The following is a 16,512-nucleotide window of genomic DNA, read 5'->3' on the forward strand; positions in this document are numbered from 1 at the left end:
TAGCAATTTTCACTTTTCTTATTTAATTAATTAAAACTAAACTATTTAAAACTTTAATTAATAATTATTTTATTAATAGTTTAAAATTCTAATCTACTTATTTTAATTTTAAGTTAATTTAAGCTAATTCTTTATTTAATATAATATAAAAAATTACAATTTAAAGAAAAGTATAATTTTAATTATACTTTTACTTAAATTTTATAATTTCAATTTAAATTATATATATATATATATTATTGAAATATTTTATTTTATTGTATTAGCAATGCAAATCTTTATGTTTATCATTGCTATTTTAAAGAAAGTAGTAGTGAGATATAATAAGCAAATTAATTAACATAAAAAATTTATAAAAAAGAAAAATGATAATACATTATACAGGCAATGAATGAATTTATTTTACATTATTTTTTTTAATTTTCATTAGTAAAATAATTATTAATAAAATATTTTAAAATAATTTTATTAAATTATTAGTAAAATATTTAGTAGATTTCATAATTACCTAATGTAGAAAATAGAATATTTTAAATTAAAAATAATGCATTTTAAATAATGTTTACCTATTGATTCAAATTAATTATTTAGCAATATATATGTAAAATATAACTTTATATGATAAATGGTTTGTAATTTAATAATGGAATTTTTTTAAATAATTACTTTTATGTATTTTTTCTATTATTTACTTTAATAAAATTACAAATATATTGTAAAATTAAAAAAAAAGTAATATTTTTTTTAATTATTACACATTCCCTATAAAAAGTATTTATATTTAAAATATAATTAAAAACTTTTTAAAATATATTTAAAATATACTTAAAATATATTTAATTTAAAAATTGCGAAATACTTATAATATACTTAAAATGTATTTAAAATTATCTTAAAATATATTTCTAATATATTTAATTTTTGTCCAAATACTTAAAATATACTTAAATTATATTTAAATTAAAATTTAAGTATATTATAGATATATTTTTTACATACTTAAAATATTCTTATAATATATTTCATAATATATTTTAAGTATATTTTAAGTATGTAAAAAATATACTTATAATAATCTTATAATATACTTAAATTTTAATTTAAATATAATTTAAATATATTTTAAGTATATGGGCAAAAATTAAATATATTAGACATATATTTTAAGATAATTTTAAGTATATTTTAGATATATTAAAAATATATTATAAGTATTTTGCAATTTTTAAATTAAGTATATTTTAAATATATTTTAAGTATATTTTAAGTATAATACTTTTTATAGGGATTTATATATTAAGAATAAGTAAAAAAAATATACAATTGTAATTATAAAAGTAATTAATTAAACTATTTATACAAAATAAACTACTTATCATCCCATCAAAATAATGCAATATGCAATATTATAAAACTATACAAATATAATAAATATGAAATAAATCTTTTTTTACTAATCCTTTAAGTCCTGTAATTTAAGTTTAATAAACTATAAAATTATATCAAAATGAATTATATTACTATTATAAAAATATCAAAAATAAAAGGTAATATAAAGAATTAAACCTATAATCCTATTATAGGATTTCTTCACCTATCAGTAAAATAGTATATAAATAATCAATTAAACTCATTGCTCTGCAACATCAAATAAACATATACATAATTGGTATAATAATTAAATATTATATATAACTTTATATAGTCTTTTAAGTATATAGGTATAATTCATAATTTAAACATTATGGATATATAGATATAAATTGTAGTTTAAATATTATAGATATACAAATATAAATATGTAATCTAAATGTTATTGTTATACAGAAAACAATTTTTATATAGTAGATTTTGATAATTTTACTACTGATTAACTTAAATTAGTAAAAATTAAAAACTATTAAAATTCACCAATTCCATCAATTTTCCTTGTTTAACTGATTTACAAAATCCAAAAAAGTTAGTAATATTTAACATTCCAGTACTCTTAATTTCTTTAAAGACAGTTATTAAGAGAAAATGCTGAAATTTCAGAAAAAAAAAAACTAAACTAAAAAAAAGGAAAGTTATAACTCTTAAAAAACCTAAAAAAAAATTAAGTAAAAAAGAAAATAAATACCAAATCTCTATCTATTATATCAATCCTTCAAACTTTAATCAATAAAAAAAAGTCTGCTTTTTAAATAATTATTTTTACTTTAACTTGTACTTTATAAAAGACTTTTGCAATACTTTTAAAAAAAAGAAAATTAATGGAAAAATTCTACAAGTGCATGTATTTAAAACCTAGCCATTTAGTATATAACTATTACAACTAATAAAAATACTATAAAAGCTGAAGTTTCACAGAAGTAAAAAATCTTTTAGTAAGGATTACTCCAATTAAATAACTTTTCTAAAATTAGGAGTTGTTTAAATGAATTTTAAAGAATTCCCTTAAAGTTTTATAAAATAAAAGCATTTTACAATTACTCAGATAAGAAAAACTTAAGCTTTTTCTTTAGCAACTTCTACTAAGAAAATGGCCAAATGATTAGTAAATAAAAAATATAGTTAATTCTTCAAAAAAAGTATTATTTATTAATAATAAAATAATCATTGATAATATAATTATAATTATAATATAATTATTAATAAAATAAATGCAATTTTTTATTAATCTAATTAAAATATAAAAATCAATTTTTATTTTATAATAGTTTTATAATAGTTTTAGTAAAATTTTAGCAGTTTATAATAAGTTTTCTCAAATTTCATTTTTCTTTAAAGTTTATGCCAACTTTTTAATAAGATTTTAATATAATTTTAACAAATTTTACTATTTTAACATTTTGCCAACTTGCCAAAATCCTTTAATTTATCTAGTAAACTTATTTGTATTTTATGAAAATTAATTCAAGTATTGTAAAAATTAAATTACAAATATTACAAAAAGTAGAATCTTAAATATCTAATATATAATTTATAACTAATTCATAGTAAAATTAAACTTTTTTAGTTTTTTATAATCTAATAATTAGATTTAAATATTTTCATTAATTGTTCAAAGCAGGGTGAAAAAGCATGCAATATTTGTCTATCTTACATGTGATTTATATAACAATCAATGTATATACTTTATTTAAATTTATACTATTAGCTTAGACTTTATTAAATTTAGTTTAACCTTTATAAAATGATAATAAATTTAGTTGTTTTTAAATTTTTCTTCATGATTCATTAATAATAAACAAAAAAACATAATAAATGAAAAATCTTAATGCAAAATTGTGGCAATTTCCAGGGTCTGTACTCTTAATGATATACTTTTTAAGCCATTTTCATTTGAAAAACTTCAACACATTAAAAAATGTAAGAGGTTACAAGAGCGATTGTCTAAAGAAAAGTGATTTAATTTCAATGATTAAATTTTAACAAAATTTTATTTATTAATTATTATTACAAATAGTTTAAAATTACATATTATTTAATTTTGATATTTAATTTAAATTACTATTTATCAATAAAAAACTTTAACAATTAAGTTTGACAATAAAGATAATGTTTATAAATTATAACAAAAAACTATATCTGATATGATAAAATAATTGCAAAAACTGATTTTTGCATTTTTAAATTTGCATTTTTTTTTATACTATAGTAAATTATATAATTTAGCGTCTAGAAATCTTGTAATGATTACATAATTTGTTTTGCTAAAAGCAAATAAACGCGTCACAACCGTCACACAATATATAAATACTCGTGTTTTTTTATTTTTAATTTTTTAATATATAATGTCTGATAACAATTACTTCAAGAATTGGAAGTTTTATATTATTGATGCAAGAATACCAAAAGACAAGTTAGAAAGTTGCAAGAAACGAATACTTTCTCATTGCGGACAGCTTATAGATAATTTTGATAACGCTGATGTTATATTGACTCTTTTTAAAACTCCAGCACGAATAGTGCGTTATGTGTCTCCAGAAACGCGCAAACCTATATGTTCTATTGATTGGGTTGAAGAATGGTGTGCAATAATATTTATTATCTTTAAAAGAATGTTTTAAAAAAAAAACTAAAGGATTTATCTTTAAAGTGAAACAGCTAGAATGAGAGTGCCATATGATGGTTTTTTGATAAATATGAAACCTGAACCACTTAACGAAACTTTTGTGCAGAACAAAGCTTATCAGAGTAAATCAACGAACAGTGATGGAGGGTAAATTGTCCAATTCTTAAATATTTATTCCTTTTAACTAAATTTTTTAATTTTTCATAGGGATTCTTCCGATTCAGGAAATAATTTTACAGACGAAGAACTAAGTTCAGATATGGAATGTTTGTATTTCTTATAAGTTTCGAGCAAAATTGTGTAAAGTGAAAATAAAAGGTTATTTATAATTTTTTTTGATTGAACTATAGTCGATTTAGATCCTTGTTTCATTAATACAAAATACGAATGTCTTCGTCCTACACCTCTTAAACCCAAGTACAATCAATGCCTCGTGGAATTGCTAGAAGTGATAGAACATGCACGTGAGTTAAATGGTGAAGAGAGAAATGCATTGAGTTATCGTCATGCGATTGCAGCACTAAAGGTAATTTAAATAAACCAATAAATATAATAAGATTAACTTATAAGATTCGGTTTAATTAGGTTTATCCACGTAATATTGAAAGCTACGCAGAAGCTCGTAAAATAATAGGTAAGGGAAATATGCCTTTATTGTTATTGAAGTTTGACTTAAGATATAAAATGAGTTTCATCATAGGAATTGGTCCGAAAATTGGAAATCATATAAAAGAATTTTTAACAACAGGTTATTAGCACATATATCTTTATTTTTAAAAATTATACATGGTTTGAATTTATTCATTGTATTGAATTATAGGCACAATTCCTGAAGCAGAAGAAATTAATGCAAGTGAAAAATACCAAACTTTGGATATTTTTTCTCGCGTTTATGGTAAGATTGATAGTTGTCAGTCTAACGCGAAATGAACTCCACTAATATATTTTAATTTCGAATTTTTTGAGGTGTTGGCTATAAAACAGCTCGGAAATGGTACCAAAAAGGATATAAGTCGATAAGAGAGTGTATGAAGGATCCATATTTAACTCATGTTCAGAGATTGGGTTTGGAACTATTTGATGATTTTCAGAAAAAGTAGATAGAAAATAATATTTTGAAGAATTCTTTTTGTCATGAAATTTAATTAATTGAAATTTTAGGATGTCAAGACAAGATATACAAGAAATATTAGATATTTTGAATAAAGTTATTAAAACCATGTACCCAGATTGTATGATTACTCCTGTTGGAGGATATCGTCGCGGAAAAGAATTCAGTGGAGATTTAGATGTTGTCGTATCGCATCCTCAAGAGACCGTTGCGAATAATTTGTTAAAGGATATAGTAGAAATACTTATAAATAAAGGTTTGTAATTTGTAAAATTTGTAATTATTTCAACTTAATTGATTTGGACATCTATTTAGGACACCTGAAACATAAACTTTTTTATGGGCAGCCAAGTGCTAAAAATAAAAAGGATGTTCCGAGTGAACTTATATCCTCCCATAAAAATATCATGGACAACCTTGATAAGGTATAAACTTATGTTTGTTTTTTACAATAATCTTGTTAACTCATTATTTAAAATTTTTAGTGTTTTTGTGCTTTTATCCAACCAAGTACACAAATATGTCGGCAAGTTGATCTTATAATAGCTCCTTATTCCCAATATCCAACAGCTGTTCTTGGTTGGACAGGTATATTGTCTTGTTGATTTCATTAAACGCGCATTAAACTAATATCGCTATGATAATTTAGGGTCGAAACAATTTGAACGATCGATAAGAAATTTTGCAAAGAAAGAGAGAAAAATGACATTTGCGTCACATGGGCTCTTCTTAAATGTTGTTCCAAGAAGACGCGTCTGTGTAACTTCTGAGAAAGATGTCTTCGATATTTTAGGAATACCTTGGGTGGAGCCTGAAATGAGAAATTGTTAACTTATTAGGAAGATATATAATGTTCCATCACTTAATTTTACTTTAGAGTTAGGTTCAAATTTTGTAACAGTAGTTAACTAGTTTATAAAGAATCGTGTATAATTACTAAAGTCTTATTATATTTATCTATTTATTGTGTTAATTTATTACGCTATTGGTTAAGTATTGCGTGTTTCAAATTTGTCTTGTTAAAAATGCATATTATTTGTCGATAACTAGTTATACATAATACCATCGTCTAAATTTCTATATTTAAGATAAGATAAGAGGAGCGCTTGAGGTAACATTCGAAGTTAACTTTGCAAGAAAATAATCATTGGGACGCTATAACGCTATACATATCCGCACTTTACATTATCGTAGATCGTAGCCTTGCCGATTTTACATATTCATGTTCATGTATACTTTTGACAGAGGATGTCCTTTTCCAAATTGACGTTTACCATATTTAGTTCATACATTAAAATCCCACAGACAATTTAATGACAAAAGATCCACGTGTCAAATAAGGCACTGTTTAAATATCTCGGGTACTCTCAAAGGAGTATTTAAGTGATACGGTACGGGAGTTTTCATTAATACAAAGAAAATTTGGCGAGCATAAAAAATATACACCTTTTATTATGTAATTATGTAGAAGGAAAAAATACTGGAGAGTAGAAATTGATAGCTTATTACAAATAGCACGGGAACCTTTCCTTTTATTATAAAGAACACGAGTCAATTTTTTTTTACGTTCATTCTAACTGGAATAGTATTGTTACGGCATTGTTCACTGTAAAGGAAATCGAGATTTTAAAACACATGCTGAACCTTATCTCAGATTTATAAGTATGTTGATAAAACTTTCCACGTTGTTGTAATACTGCATGGTTATTACATAATATCAGATTTCACGTGTAAATCTGTGTAATTTATGTAAGCTTGCATAAATTTGAAAAATACAGTCAACTCTATAAATGCACTACTTATAAATGCATTCCCTCCCAAGTATATATGACCTCTAATTGTAAATGCACACCCTTTGTAATTGCACGCTTTTTCTGGTCCCAAGGGAAAGGGGGTGCATTTATAGAGTTGACTGTACATTTTTTACTTATCGGAATTGATACTACTATCATATATAATTAAAAATTGGCAATTCACTAAAAATAAACTTAGGCTTTATACAAATGCTCAAAATATTGAAAATACAAAAGAAGCTTTAAAAGGTTGCAATAGTATAGCTAAGCAAAAATTTGCTTTAACCGTCCATCATATATGATATTTTGGCAGATATTATGGATAAAGCAATTAATGATGTATTATTTGCTAAGATATTTTTATTAAACAAGATACAAATCAACAAAAAAATATTTTTATTCAAATTCTAAATTGTAAAAGCTAACTTAAATCACAAAATAATTTTTTTTTTAAAAAAAAAGTATAGATTTATTTAATATGAAGTTAGTAAGTAAATGAGTTAATTCAAAAAAAAAAATATATATATATAAATTTTGAATAATAAGAATTATTGCGTAGCATACGGATGTGCAATGCAACAATGTTGTGTATGGCATTTATTCCAGAATAAGAAATGCATTATGTAGTCTCCTTTGAAACTCCTACGAAATCATAAATAGCAGTAGTATAAACATTGACAATTATAAAAATTGCCATTACAACTACCATATTCTCTCAATAGTATAAAAATAGAAGAAATATAATTTCTTAACAACCCAATGGTTACAATTCTTTGGAAATTCAGGTTATCAGGAAGAGATTTTTTTATCTTTGAGAGCAGAAATTCTTTCCCAGTTTTGGCATTTCTAAAGAAACGTGTGCGATATTAATATTTTCTATCTTAGTTGTTAAAATTCAATCAATAAATATTCAGAATTTACCCCTCCGCTGTCAGCACGATTCCCAATCTGAATTATTGTAATTTTTAATATCCACAAGTTGTGGCAGAATCCAATAATCACATATCCCTTAACTTATGCGAAAACTTTACATAATCTATAATAAACTCGGATTTACGAACTAAATCCCAAGCTTTCATAGCACTTTTAAACCTGTAATTAAAAATTGTTTAATACATAAATTATTAATTAGAATCGGGGGAAAACGATTTTTACCATTCTTTTTCAGAAATTTGTCCCTTTTTGCCACTTTTTTTTGGCAATTCAAATATTTGATTTCTCATTGATTCTGCGAAAACTAAAAACGTATCTGCATTTGGATATTTAGAGCTTGTTCCTTTTCCCTTAGGATGAAGAGGTTGACTCTCAAAAGGTAGAAGAAATAAATTTGGCATTAGATATTCATCAGAACGTTTATACATAGTAAAGGTTTTAGCCAGGGAGACCGTACCTACTTATTAAGATATTAGAAAAAATGCTGCATTACTAAACCTGCAAATTATTTTAAAGGAATTTATAGTAATTGTAATTTACCAAAAATTTTTAAATTGGATTCTTGAAACATTTTATTCAACATATCACACACGAGATCATATCTAACTGTTGTAAATTCGGTAGGAGATGTTTTGTTACATACCAAAACTGATTAAAAACAACAAGCAATAAACGTTAATATTTAATTAAAATAATCAGGAGTTAGATTTGAGTTAGCTTACCGATATCAGGATAATATTCGACTCCATTATCACTCGAGGCCAACGATGGTATTGTTGGGTATTCTGGAATTCTATACTTCAACATTTCAGCTTTCTTCAAAAATTCCCATGTAGCGTAATCAACACTTTCAGTAACAACCATAACAACGTTACAAACAGAATACAGAAACAAAGCAAGTTGTAGAGACTAAAATTTTAAAAGTTAAATAATAAAATTAATGTCAATACTTTTAAAGATTGATATATTCTAAATTTAATATTAACCTGTAACTCGAGCCAAACCTCAGGTGTTATATTATCAGGAATATAGTCATTTCTAATCGCATGTTCTAAAACTGAGAGACTATAAATCGGCTACGTAAAAAAATCAATTTGCATTAGATAATTTAAATGTGATATTTTAATATTATTAAATATGCTACCTGAGCATCCAAAAGAACTATTTTTTCAGGAGTGACATGAATATCAATTCCAATTGTTTCGTGACTTGCAAAATTAAGGGTATCAATCGATTGACTCGAAAACGCCTGATATTACGAGAGATTTAATAAAGGCTCAAAAATACTAAAGTGAAAGATGATTATTATGCAAAAACTATACATTCTGTGGATCTTGGCATAAAGTAGAAATAACGGTGGATTTTCCTGATCCTTGCGGTCCGAAGACACCTACAACGAAATGACCAGGAAGATCACTTAGGATCTATAATTATATTAATACCGATTTCAAGTTAATATGTCCTTAGAATAGTGGAATAAATTGCATTCGAAAATTACGCTTACATACTTTTAGCAACCAACCTTTAAGACAGATTCATTATTAAATATTCCTTTTTCATTAATCATTTTAACAAATGGTCTTTCAAGAGATTTTCCTCGCGTGCCAAGAAGTTTAGTCTCTGCACGTGAAACATTGGCCGAAGTAGCTCGATTAAATAAAGCTTCTTCCCGAACTGGTGTCGTGCTGGATAACCGAGTTTGGGGAGAAGTTTCTGCTATTGGCTTTGTCGTTGTAAGTTGAGGAGGACTAGTTGTTTGAGAGGAAGTAGTTGTTTGAGATGAACTACTTGGTTGAGGTCTACGTTCTAGAATGACTGGTGCCTGATAAAAAGATTTGGGAAGGTGATCTGGTGTTGGTGTCGTCAAAGATCCTGAAGGATGATCCTAACATGTAAAGAATTTCAGAAAAAACTTGAATAAAAAAACTAAATTGTAAAATAAGACGGTTTTTGTTTAATACCTTTAGTTTTCTTTCGCGTCTTCGACCCCCTCCCTCTCCACGTGTACGTTCTCCTCTTCCACCTTCTCTACGTCCTCCTTTGGGATGACCATTCCCACCCATGTCACGAGCACCTCTTCCGGATCTTCCATCTTCATTGTGCTCTTCTGTATCGCGGTTGTTACCTCCTTTTGCCATAGGAATAATGAAAATTAAACAACAAGAAAGTTGATATAAAACGATATCAAAGAATTCAATCTTTATAGTTCGCTCTTGATAGTTCACGTGATAAATATATCGTTTCGGAATTTATATATTTGTATCGGAAAAATTCCCGTAATCGATCTTTTGAACTACTACTTTTGCTATGTCGGTATGTCCTAACCAACATACCTTTAATGCTATTTATTTTTTTCCAAACTTATAACATTTATATTTCTTTTAGCACTCTGAAGATGAATATAGTCTCCATACAAGTCATATTGGGTATTGTAGTTCTTCAAATTTCGAAAATTATTAGTTTACCCTAATTTAATGGATAATTTTTTATCTTAGCAATGATGTGTCTGAAGATCCTGTTCAAGACCATCGACCGCGATTATTGATTATGGGTCTAAGGAGGTGGGTAAGAAATATCTAAGGTAAACTTATTTTCATTCAAAAGTCTGTTAAGAAAAAATTCTGATAATTAAATTCATAGGAGCGGCAAATCCAGTATTCAAAAAGTCGTATTTCATAAAATGGCAGCTAACGAAACCTTATTCCTTGAAAGTACCAATAAAATTATTAAAGAGAATATCACGTAATTATTCTCGGATTTTTTAACTAATTTTTTTTTTCTTTTTATTTCGAAGTATGCTTTTTTTGATTTTAACTTTTAAAATATGTAGATCATTTATTGATTTTCAAGTATGGGACTTTCCTGGACAAATCGATTATTTTGATACAGCAACTTATGATTCAGATGTCATTTTTGGAGAGTATGGAGCGTTAATTTTCGTAATCGATGCACAAGTAAGTTCTCCTTGTGATTATAAAATTATTAATCAAATGTGACAATAATGACGTCTTTTAAATCCAGGACGATTATATTGAAGCTCTCAATAGATTGCATCAGACTGTTTTACGTGCTCATGAAAAAAATAAAAATCTCACTTTTGAAGTATTTATACATAAAGTTGACGCTTTGTCCGATGAGTTCAAAATCGACACACAACGCGACATTCAACAGCGCACTACAGACGAATTAGCAGATGTTGGATTAGAAAATGTTCCTTTGTCTTTTTATTTAACTAGTATTTATGACCATTCAATCTTTGAAGCTTTCAGCAAAGTTATTCAAAAATTAATACCTCAGTTACCAACTTTGGAAAATTTGTTGAATATTTTGTGTGCGGTAAGTTATTTATTTGTTAATATTATTAAGTTCAAAGTATTAAATTAACTTTGTTGAAAATTTATTAGAATTCCGGAATAGAAAAGGCATTTTTGTTTGATGTCAATTCGAAAATTTATATTGCTACCGATAGTTCTCCTGTTGATATGCAAACTTACGAAATTTGTAGTGATATGATTGATGTTATTATCGATATTTCTGAAATATACGGGTACATTATTTGCTAAGAATTATTTTAGTAGGTTATAATAATTACATAAATTTGAATCTTTTCATACTGACATTATTGTTTATTTTTTTCAACAGTCGTACGACTTCATTTCATCAAATTAACGACGAACTATATGGAGATGATCAAACACAAGTCGAAACCAATGGGAAGGCAGGAAATTACGGTACAACTACTGACACCGCAAACGATGCGGCGTCACTAATCAAGTTAAACAACGGAATGGTACTATGTCTCAGGGGAGTGAACAGGTATATATATTCAAATTCTTATTTAAAATATTAATCAAGAAACTCGTGACTAAACGATCAAATTTAGATTTCTTGCATTGGTTTGTCTCCTTCGATCCGATAATTTCGAAAAGCATGGTTTAATAGATTATAATTTTCAATGCTTTAAACAAGCAATAGCAGAAGTATTTGAATTAAAACGCCGTAGTGCTGAAAGATTGAGACATGAAGGAATGAGACTTTCAGGAGATGTTAATGAAGGGGGATAAATTTTTAGTTATATAAGCTAATTTCATGTATCAAAACATAGAATCATTATTTATTTAGCTAATGTAATATTATTTATTAAACATTAAATTATTATTTTAAATAATAAATAGGAAACTAAACTAAGCGTTGTAGTTAACATGCATAATCTCTATCAGTAAATTTACACGACAAGATGTAAACCACGTTGTAATCTTAATAGGCCTGATTACATTAACTTAACTCTGGCAAAATGATAATAAATGTTTCGAAATTATACTTTTTAATTGATAAATATTTATTAATTAATAAGGACTGGTATCTAGCTTTATGACGAATATTTTTTTTAAAAAAATTTGAGTTCATAATAATGGTAATACCAAGGAAAGAATTGTTATAAATTAGCTATTTAACAATCAATAAAAATAAATAAATAAAATAAAATAATAATCATATTAAATCTAAAGACAAATTATAAAATTAAATAAGTATAATTGATAGTGAAGTAAGAAAAATATAATAAACACACCTTGAAACCTCAACCACTACAATACACTTCAAGAGATATTCATAAATGTCATCAAATCAAATTTTCTTTACCTTGATATACTTAAATGTAATGTTTTTTTAAGAGGGTCTTATCCAAAATTTAATATGTCCCTTTCGGCAGGTTGTTATGATGGAATCTTCACGAAATGTTATTGAACATAATGGATCAGAATCAATTGACTTTGCCTGAAATAATTTATATCAATTAGACATGTATTAGTTATCATTTAATTAAAACGCAATCCTATAACTCACCATAACTGGTTGTAAAATAGCCACTTCTGATCTGGGTAAACATGGATGAACCGTGTTTTTTGTAAGCTCATGTTCAACTATATTTCGCCTTAACGCGACTGTAGTTGCATGTGATTGCGATGCTAAACTAGCCCTACGGTGACTACCCGGCTAAATACAAAACCAAGGTAAGAAAAATGTCATGAAGAAAATAGAATATACCAAATAAAAAATAAAAATAACAAAAAGACATAAATTACATAAAAGATGTTTGGAAACAATATCAACATACGCTCTTAGGCTTGTGTAACGCGCTCACACTGAAATCCCACAATAATAATTTTGTGTCCTCTCCTACTGAACCAAAGCGATAATTACGTTCGTCACATCTCCAGGGGTCAAAAGACACCCCAGTTACCCAGGACTGATGTCCTTGACATCGTGCTACAATACGTTGTTCTCGAAAAGCCCATATGGTAACCAGGTCATCCTGACCGCCTGTCAATACATACCTACCATCAGGACTCCAACATACACACAAGAGCCCACCAAAGTAACTACTGTATGTATCGTATAAACTAAAATTTAAAATAAAATTTAAAAAAAATTATATTTCTATTATTTAACTTTATAATTTATCTTGTAAGATTTGTAAACTACATACGTTTCTTGTACAAAATCTATTATTCGTAGACAGCCATCCACGGACACAATTGCAACATGTTGACAATCAGGAGAAAATGCAAACGCTAATATTATAACCCAAAATGTTAATTTATAGGTAATACACAAATAATAATTAAAATTTTAAAGAAATTTTACCTGTTACGGATTTCTTCGAAACTTGCCAATGTGATACAGGATTATGCTTAGCATTTTTAGATGGTCGTGATACACGGAATCTTTAGATGCGATCCAAAAAGATTTTATTATTACTTCAAATTAATAAGATATCATGCGATGTTATTATTAAGATACATTATTATTTATCTATATTTATTTAACTTAAACTATTCACTAACCCACCTTTCTTCTTCATTTCCTGTAGATGCAGTAAATGATTGATCATCTTTTTCTTTATCATATATAATTATCGATCCATCTGAATAAGATGCCATAAAGAGATTTTCAGATCCTGGCATCCATCTAACCATAGTAACAGATGAATTATTTATTACTCCCTACGGAAGATATAATTTTCTCAGAAATTAAATAATAACTAGATCTATTAAAATTATTAAATTTTTGGAAAATACCTGCTTGTTAAGTCGATCATATTTATTACATAGCGGATCGAACCAAATAATGTCACCAGATGAAAATCCGATAATAACATCCAAATGGTCACAAGAGCGGGTAAGCTGATTCACATCATGACATATTGGATGTGCCTTGGTAAAGATTACCCGAGACAAAGGTTCCTGACAATAAAAAATAGTTTTCAAGGTGTGTGTATATAATGATAATACAACTTCGACACAACTTCAATCCAATAATACCTTTGGCTTTGTCAAATCAGTCCAGCAAAATGTCCGTCCCGAGTTAAAAAATAAATATGTATCTTCATTCTGTCGATTCGCTAATATCTTTGTTAAATTATCATTCTGAATAATTTTTGCCACAAATGATGATGTCGTCTTGGTAATATTACTCCTTGCTTTTTTTCGCTTCACAGGATTGAAAAATGAAAACATATCATCCTCCTTCTTTCCCTCGATTGATGTTGGAATTGATCCATTACTATTCAAGCTATTCAAGGGAGATTTTAACATCGGTGATAATTGGTTTGTGAAAGTAAATCCAATACTTTCCACAGTTGGTGATAAAGGTTCAGAATGTGATTGTAACTTTTCTAAATCTAAAGAATCGTCCATATCAACCACTAGTGTGTTTTCTGTACCAGAAGATCGATTATTAGCAATTTGTTCACCAACGCGATCAACTGTAGCAACAGTATTTTCTCCATTGGATGAAATTGGCTGAGTTGGGTATTCTTTGTATTTAACCGAAACTACAGAAACTAACGTCCCACCGGTCAAATTTGGTGCGCTAGTATCAAGTATAATGTCGTCTCTTAGAGTATACTGTCCTTCTACAACTAAAAAGCCTTTACATTCGTTCGAAGTGGCTGCCATTTAAAGCTAACAAGCGTAAGCTGGAGATTTAAAGTTTAAAAAAAATATGAGTTCTCAGAAATGTGATCTACCGTTTAAGATTGTCGACTTTTCTAATGATTTCTATTTAACCTATATTTTTGCACCTAAATGAACATTTAAAAAATTTCAGTAGATTTTTCAACTTATTGTTTTCTAATTAAATAGAATATTAGAGATCATAAATATCGTTAATTTAAGAGGCATTAATTTATTTGTTGAATCACACCACACGTAACGTTATTATATTACACATGCTACGTACATGCATGTAACCCACGTGATTAACCAAAAATTTTGCTGTTCTTTATTTGCAAAAAGTCCTTTTAGAAATTTTATCTTCAAGAATATGAAAATCTTTTTTTTAAAAATAATAATAAACTATTTTTTATATTCATAAAATAATAATAACAGGAATCATTAAGTCTTCGCTTATTTTACATTGCAGAAATTTGTAATTTTAAACATCACAACCACACTAATAAAATAATGAATGGGATAATAATTTTATGGAAGCTGTACGGACTAAAATAGAAATTAGTTTAAATAATAAATTTGATAAGTATAAATAAAATTAGGTATTACTGCAAACATATAAAACTTACCATAATAGCATCAACGATATCGTTATTATGATTCTTCAGCGCTTTTATTGCTTTAGCTCGGGACACATTCTAGAAATATATATATATATTTTTTAAATTTTGCTATATAATATAAACGGGTGAATAATAATAACAACATACAGCTTGTTGCATGACCAATTCGACATCCTTAGCCTCAACATTAGATTCATCCATATTCAAATCTTCTTCATCGTCGTCTTCATCAGCAGCTGCTTCATCTATCTTAATGGTATCTTGAGCAGCAGAAGAGGCCGCAGTTTCGGCAGCTTGGAATTGTTGAGCAGCGTTAGCTTGAGCTTGAGAATTAAGATCCTCGACTTTAGCTTCGCCGAACACAATGTAGCAGTCAGAATTGGGGGATTTATAAACATCAGGATTAGAAACGACAAGGAGGATCTAATATTGAAATAATTTGATCAATCAATTTGATCATAATAATTTAAAATAATTTATACTGATGTTTGTCGGAAATCACGCAAAATTAAACCAAACAGCTTAAATATCTTCATTGTTATTTAATTAAACATACGTTTTTTGGCCTTCGGATGGTAACACGATTGATTCCTGGCACCACTTTCAACCCTAGCTTCTGCATTTGCTTGCGAGCCTTCTTTTCTCCGCGGCTCTGAATTTTGGCAATATCAGCTTGAGCAATACCAGGAGGAACAATACCTTCCTCCTCTAATTCTGGGATATCTTCATCAGAATCTTCCTCTGATTCAACAACTGTAGTAACAGTAGAAGTCTTTTTGATACTGGTAGACTCAATTTCAGAAATCTGTTTTGAAGAACTCTCTATTTTAACTTCTTCTTTTGTTTCAGATTCAATTTCTTCAATTTTGATTTTCTCGCTGGTTTCGCTTTTTTGTTCTGTGCTGGCCATTATGTTATAAAGGAAGACTTTTAACGGTATCGTTGATTTACTATTATTTAAAAAAATTTTAAAGTGGCTTTTTCACAAATTTCCCGATGACGATTGATAATCTGGAAGATCTGTCGATCAGCACATGATCAT

At 27.1% G+C, this 16,512-nt stretch overlaps 5 protein-coding genes across 5 annotated transcripts; 2 read left to right on the top strand and 3 right to left on the bottom strand.

Annotated features, from left to right (window-relative positions):
• Nucleotides 1-3,776: 3,776 nt before the first annotated feature.
• Nucleotides 3,777-6,139, top strand: OCT59_029663 (uncharacterized protein; the record flags this gene model as incomplete). The annotated part of the gene is made up of 12 exons (XM_025318685.2): nucleotides 3,777-4,012; nucleotides 4,082-4,204; nucleotides 4,265-4,323; nucleotides 4,408-4,583; nucleotides 4,643-4,691; nucleotides 4,758-4,805; nucleotides 4,878-4,952; nucleotides 5,024-5,153; nucleotides 5,219-5,424; nucleotides 5,484-5,593; nucleotides 5,654-5,756; nucleotides 5,818-6,139. 12 exons carry the CDS (start codon nucleotides 3,777-3,779, stop codon nucleotides 5,997-5,999), a joined length of 1,497 nt encoding a protein of 498 aa, XP_025175558.1. The 3' UTR covers nucleotides 6,000-6,139.
• A 1,611-nt stretch (nucleotides 6,140-7,750) lies between these two features.
• Nucleotides 7,751-10,032, bottom strand: OCT59_029664 (uncharacterized protein; the record flags this gene model as incomplete). Its single annotated transcript, XM_025311059.2, has 11 exons — nucleotides 7,751-7,807; nucleotides 7,883-7,909; nucleotides 7,993-8,053; nucleotides 8,117-8,351; nucleotides 8,435-8,542; nucleotides 8,617-8,803; nucleotides 8,881-8,970; nucleotides 9,039-9,143; nucleotides 9,217-9,318; nucleotides 9,417-9,779; nucleotides 9,856-10,032. 11 exons carry the CDS (start codon nucleotides 10,030-10,032, stop codon nucleotides 7,751-7,753), a joined length of 1,512 nt encoding a protein of 503 aa, XP_025175557.2.
• A 152-nt stretch (nucleotides 10,033-10,184) lies between these two features.
• Nucleotides 10,185-12,099, top strand: OCT59_029665 (uncharacterized protein). Its single transcript, XM_025318684.2, has 9 exons — nucleotides 10,185-10,207; nucleotides 10,280-10,320; nucleotides 10,390-10,455; nucleotides 10,535-10,636; nucleotides 10,725-10,848; nucleotides 10,916-11,230; nucleotides 11,299-11,441; nucleotides 11,537-11,710; nucleotides 11,778-12,099. Exons 1-9 carry the CDS (start codon nucleotides 10,202-10,204, stop codon nucleotides 11,956-11,958), a joined length of 1,152 nt encoding a protein of 383 aa, XP_025175556.1. The 5' UTR covers nucleotides 10,185-10,201; the 3' UTR covers nucleotides 11,959-12,099.
• Nucleotides 12,100-12,562: 463 nt separating this feature from the next.
• On the bottom strand, nucleotides 12,563-14,853 carry OCT59_029666 (uncharacterized protein; the record flags this gene model as incomplete). Its single annotated transcript, XM_025318683.2, has 8 exons — nucleotides 12,563-12,670; nucleotides 12,740-12,889; nucleotides 13,011-13,296; nucleotides 13,383-13,467; nucleotides 13,541-13,620; nucleotides 13,745-13,899; nucleotides 13,975-14,139; nucleotides 14,218-14,853. 8 exons carry the CDS (start codon nucleotides 14,851-14,853, stop codon nucleotides 12,563-12,565), a joined length of 1,665 nt encoding a protein of 554 aa, XP_025175555.2.
• A 215-nt stretch (nucleotides 14,854-15,068) lies between these two features.
• On the bottom strand, nucleotides 15,069-16,448 carry OCT59_029667 (uncharacterized protein). The gene is made up of 4 exons (XM_025318682.2): nucleotides 16,027-16,448; nucleotides 15,618-15,893; nucleotides 15,477-15,545; nucleotides 15,069-15,396 (listed from the first exon to the last, which is right to left on the bottom strand). The coding sequence occupies exons 1-4, from the start codon at nucleotides 16,378-16,380 to the stop codon at nucleotides 15,379-15,381; spliced, it is 717 nt and encodes a 238-aa protein (XP_025175554.1). The 5' UTR covers nucleotides 16,381-16,448; the 3' UTR covers nucleotides 15,069-15,378.
• Nucleotides 16,449-16,512: the final 64 nt, after the last annotated feature.

This window comes from Rhizophagus irregularis, chromosome 9 (assembly GCF_026210795.1).
Source record: "Rhizophagus irregularis chromosome 9, complete sequence".
Lineage (NCBI taxonomy): Eukaryota > Fungi > Glomeromycota > Glomeromycetes > Glomerales > Glomeraceae > Rhizophagus > Rhizophagus irregularis.

Coding starts and splice junctions, on each gene's coding strand:
- OCT59_029665 (XM_025318684.2), top strand. Junction 10,321..10,389: donor CTCCATACAAGTCATATTGG/GTATTGTAGTTC, acceptor TTTTTATCTTAG/CAATGATGTGTCTGAAGATC. Junction 11,711..11,777: donor TGTCTCAGGGGAGTGAACAG/GTATATATATTC, acceptor GATCAAATTTAG/ATTTCTTGCATTGGTTTGTC.
- OCT59_029667 (XM_025318682.2), bottom strand. CDS start 16,380: ATGGCCAGCACAGAACAAAAAAGCGAAACCAGCGAGAAAATCAAAATT. Junction 15,894..16,026: donor CCATCCGAAGGCCAAAAAAC/GTATGTTTAATT, acceptor TTTCAATATTAG/ATCCTCCTTGTCGTTTCTAA. Junction 15,546..15,617: donor AATTGGTCATGCAACAAGCT/GTATGTTGTTAT, acceptor ATATATTTCTAG/AATGTGTCCCGAGCTAAAGC.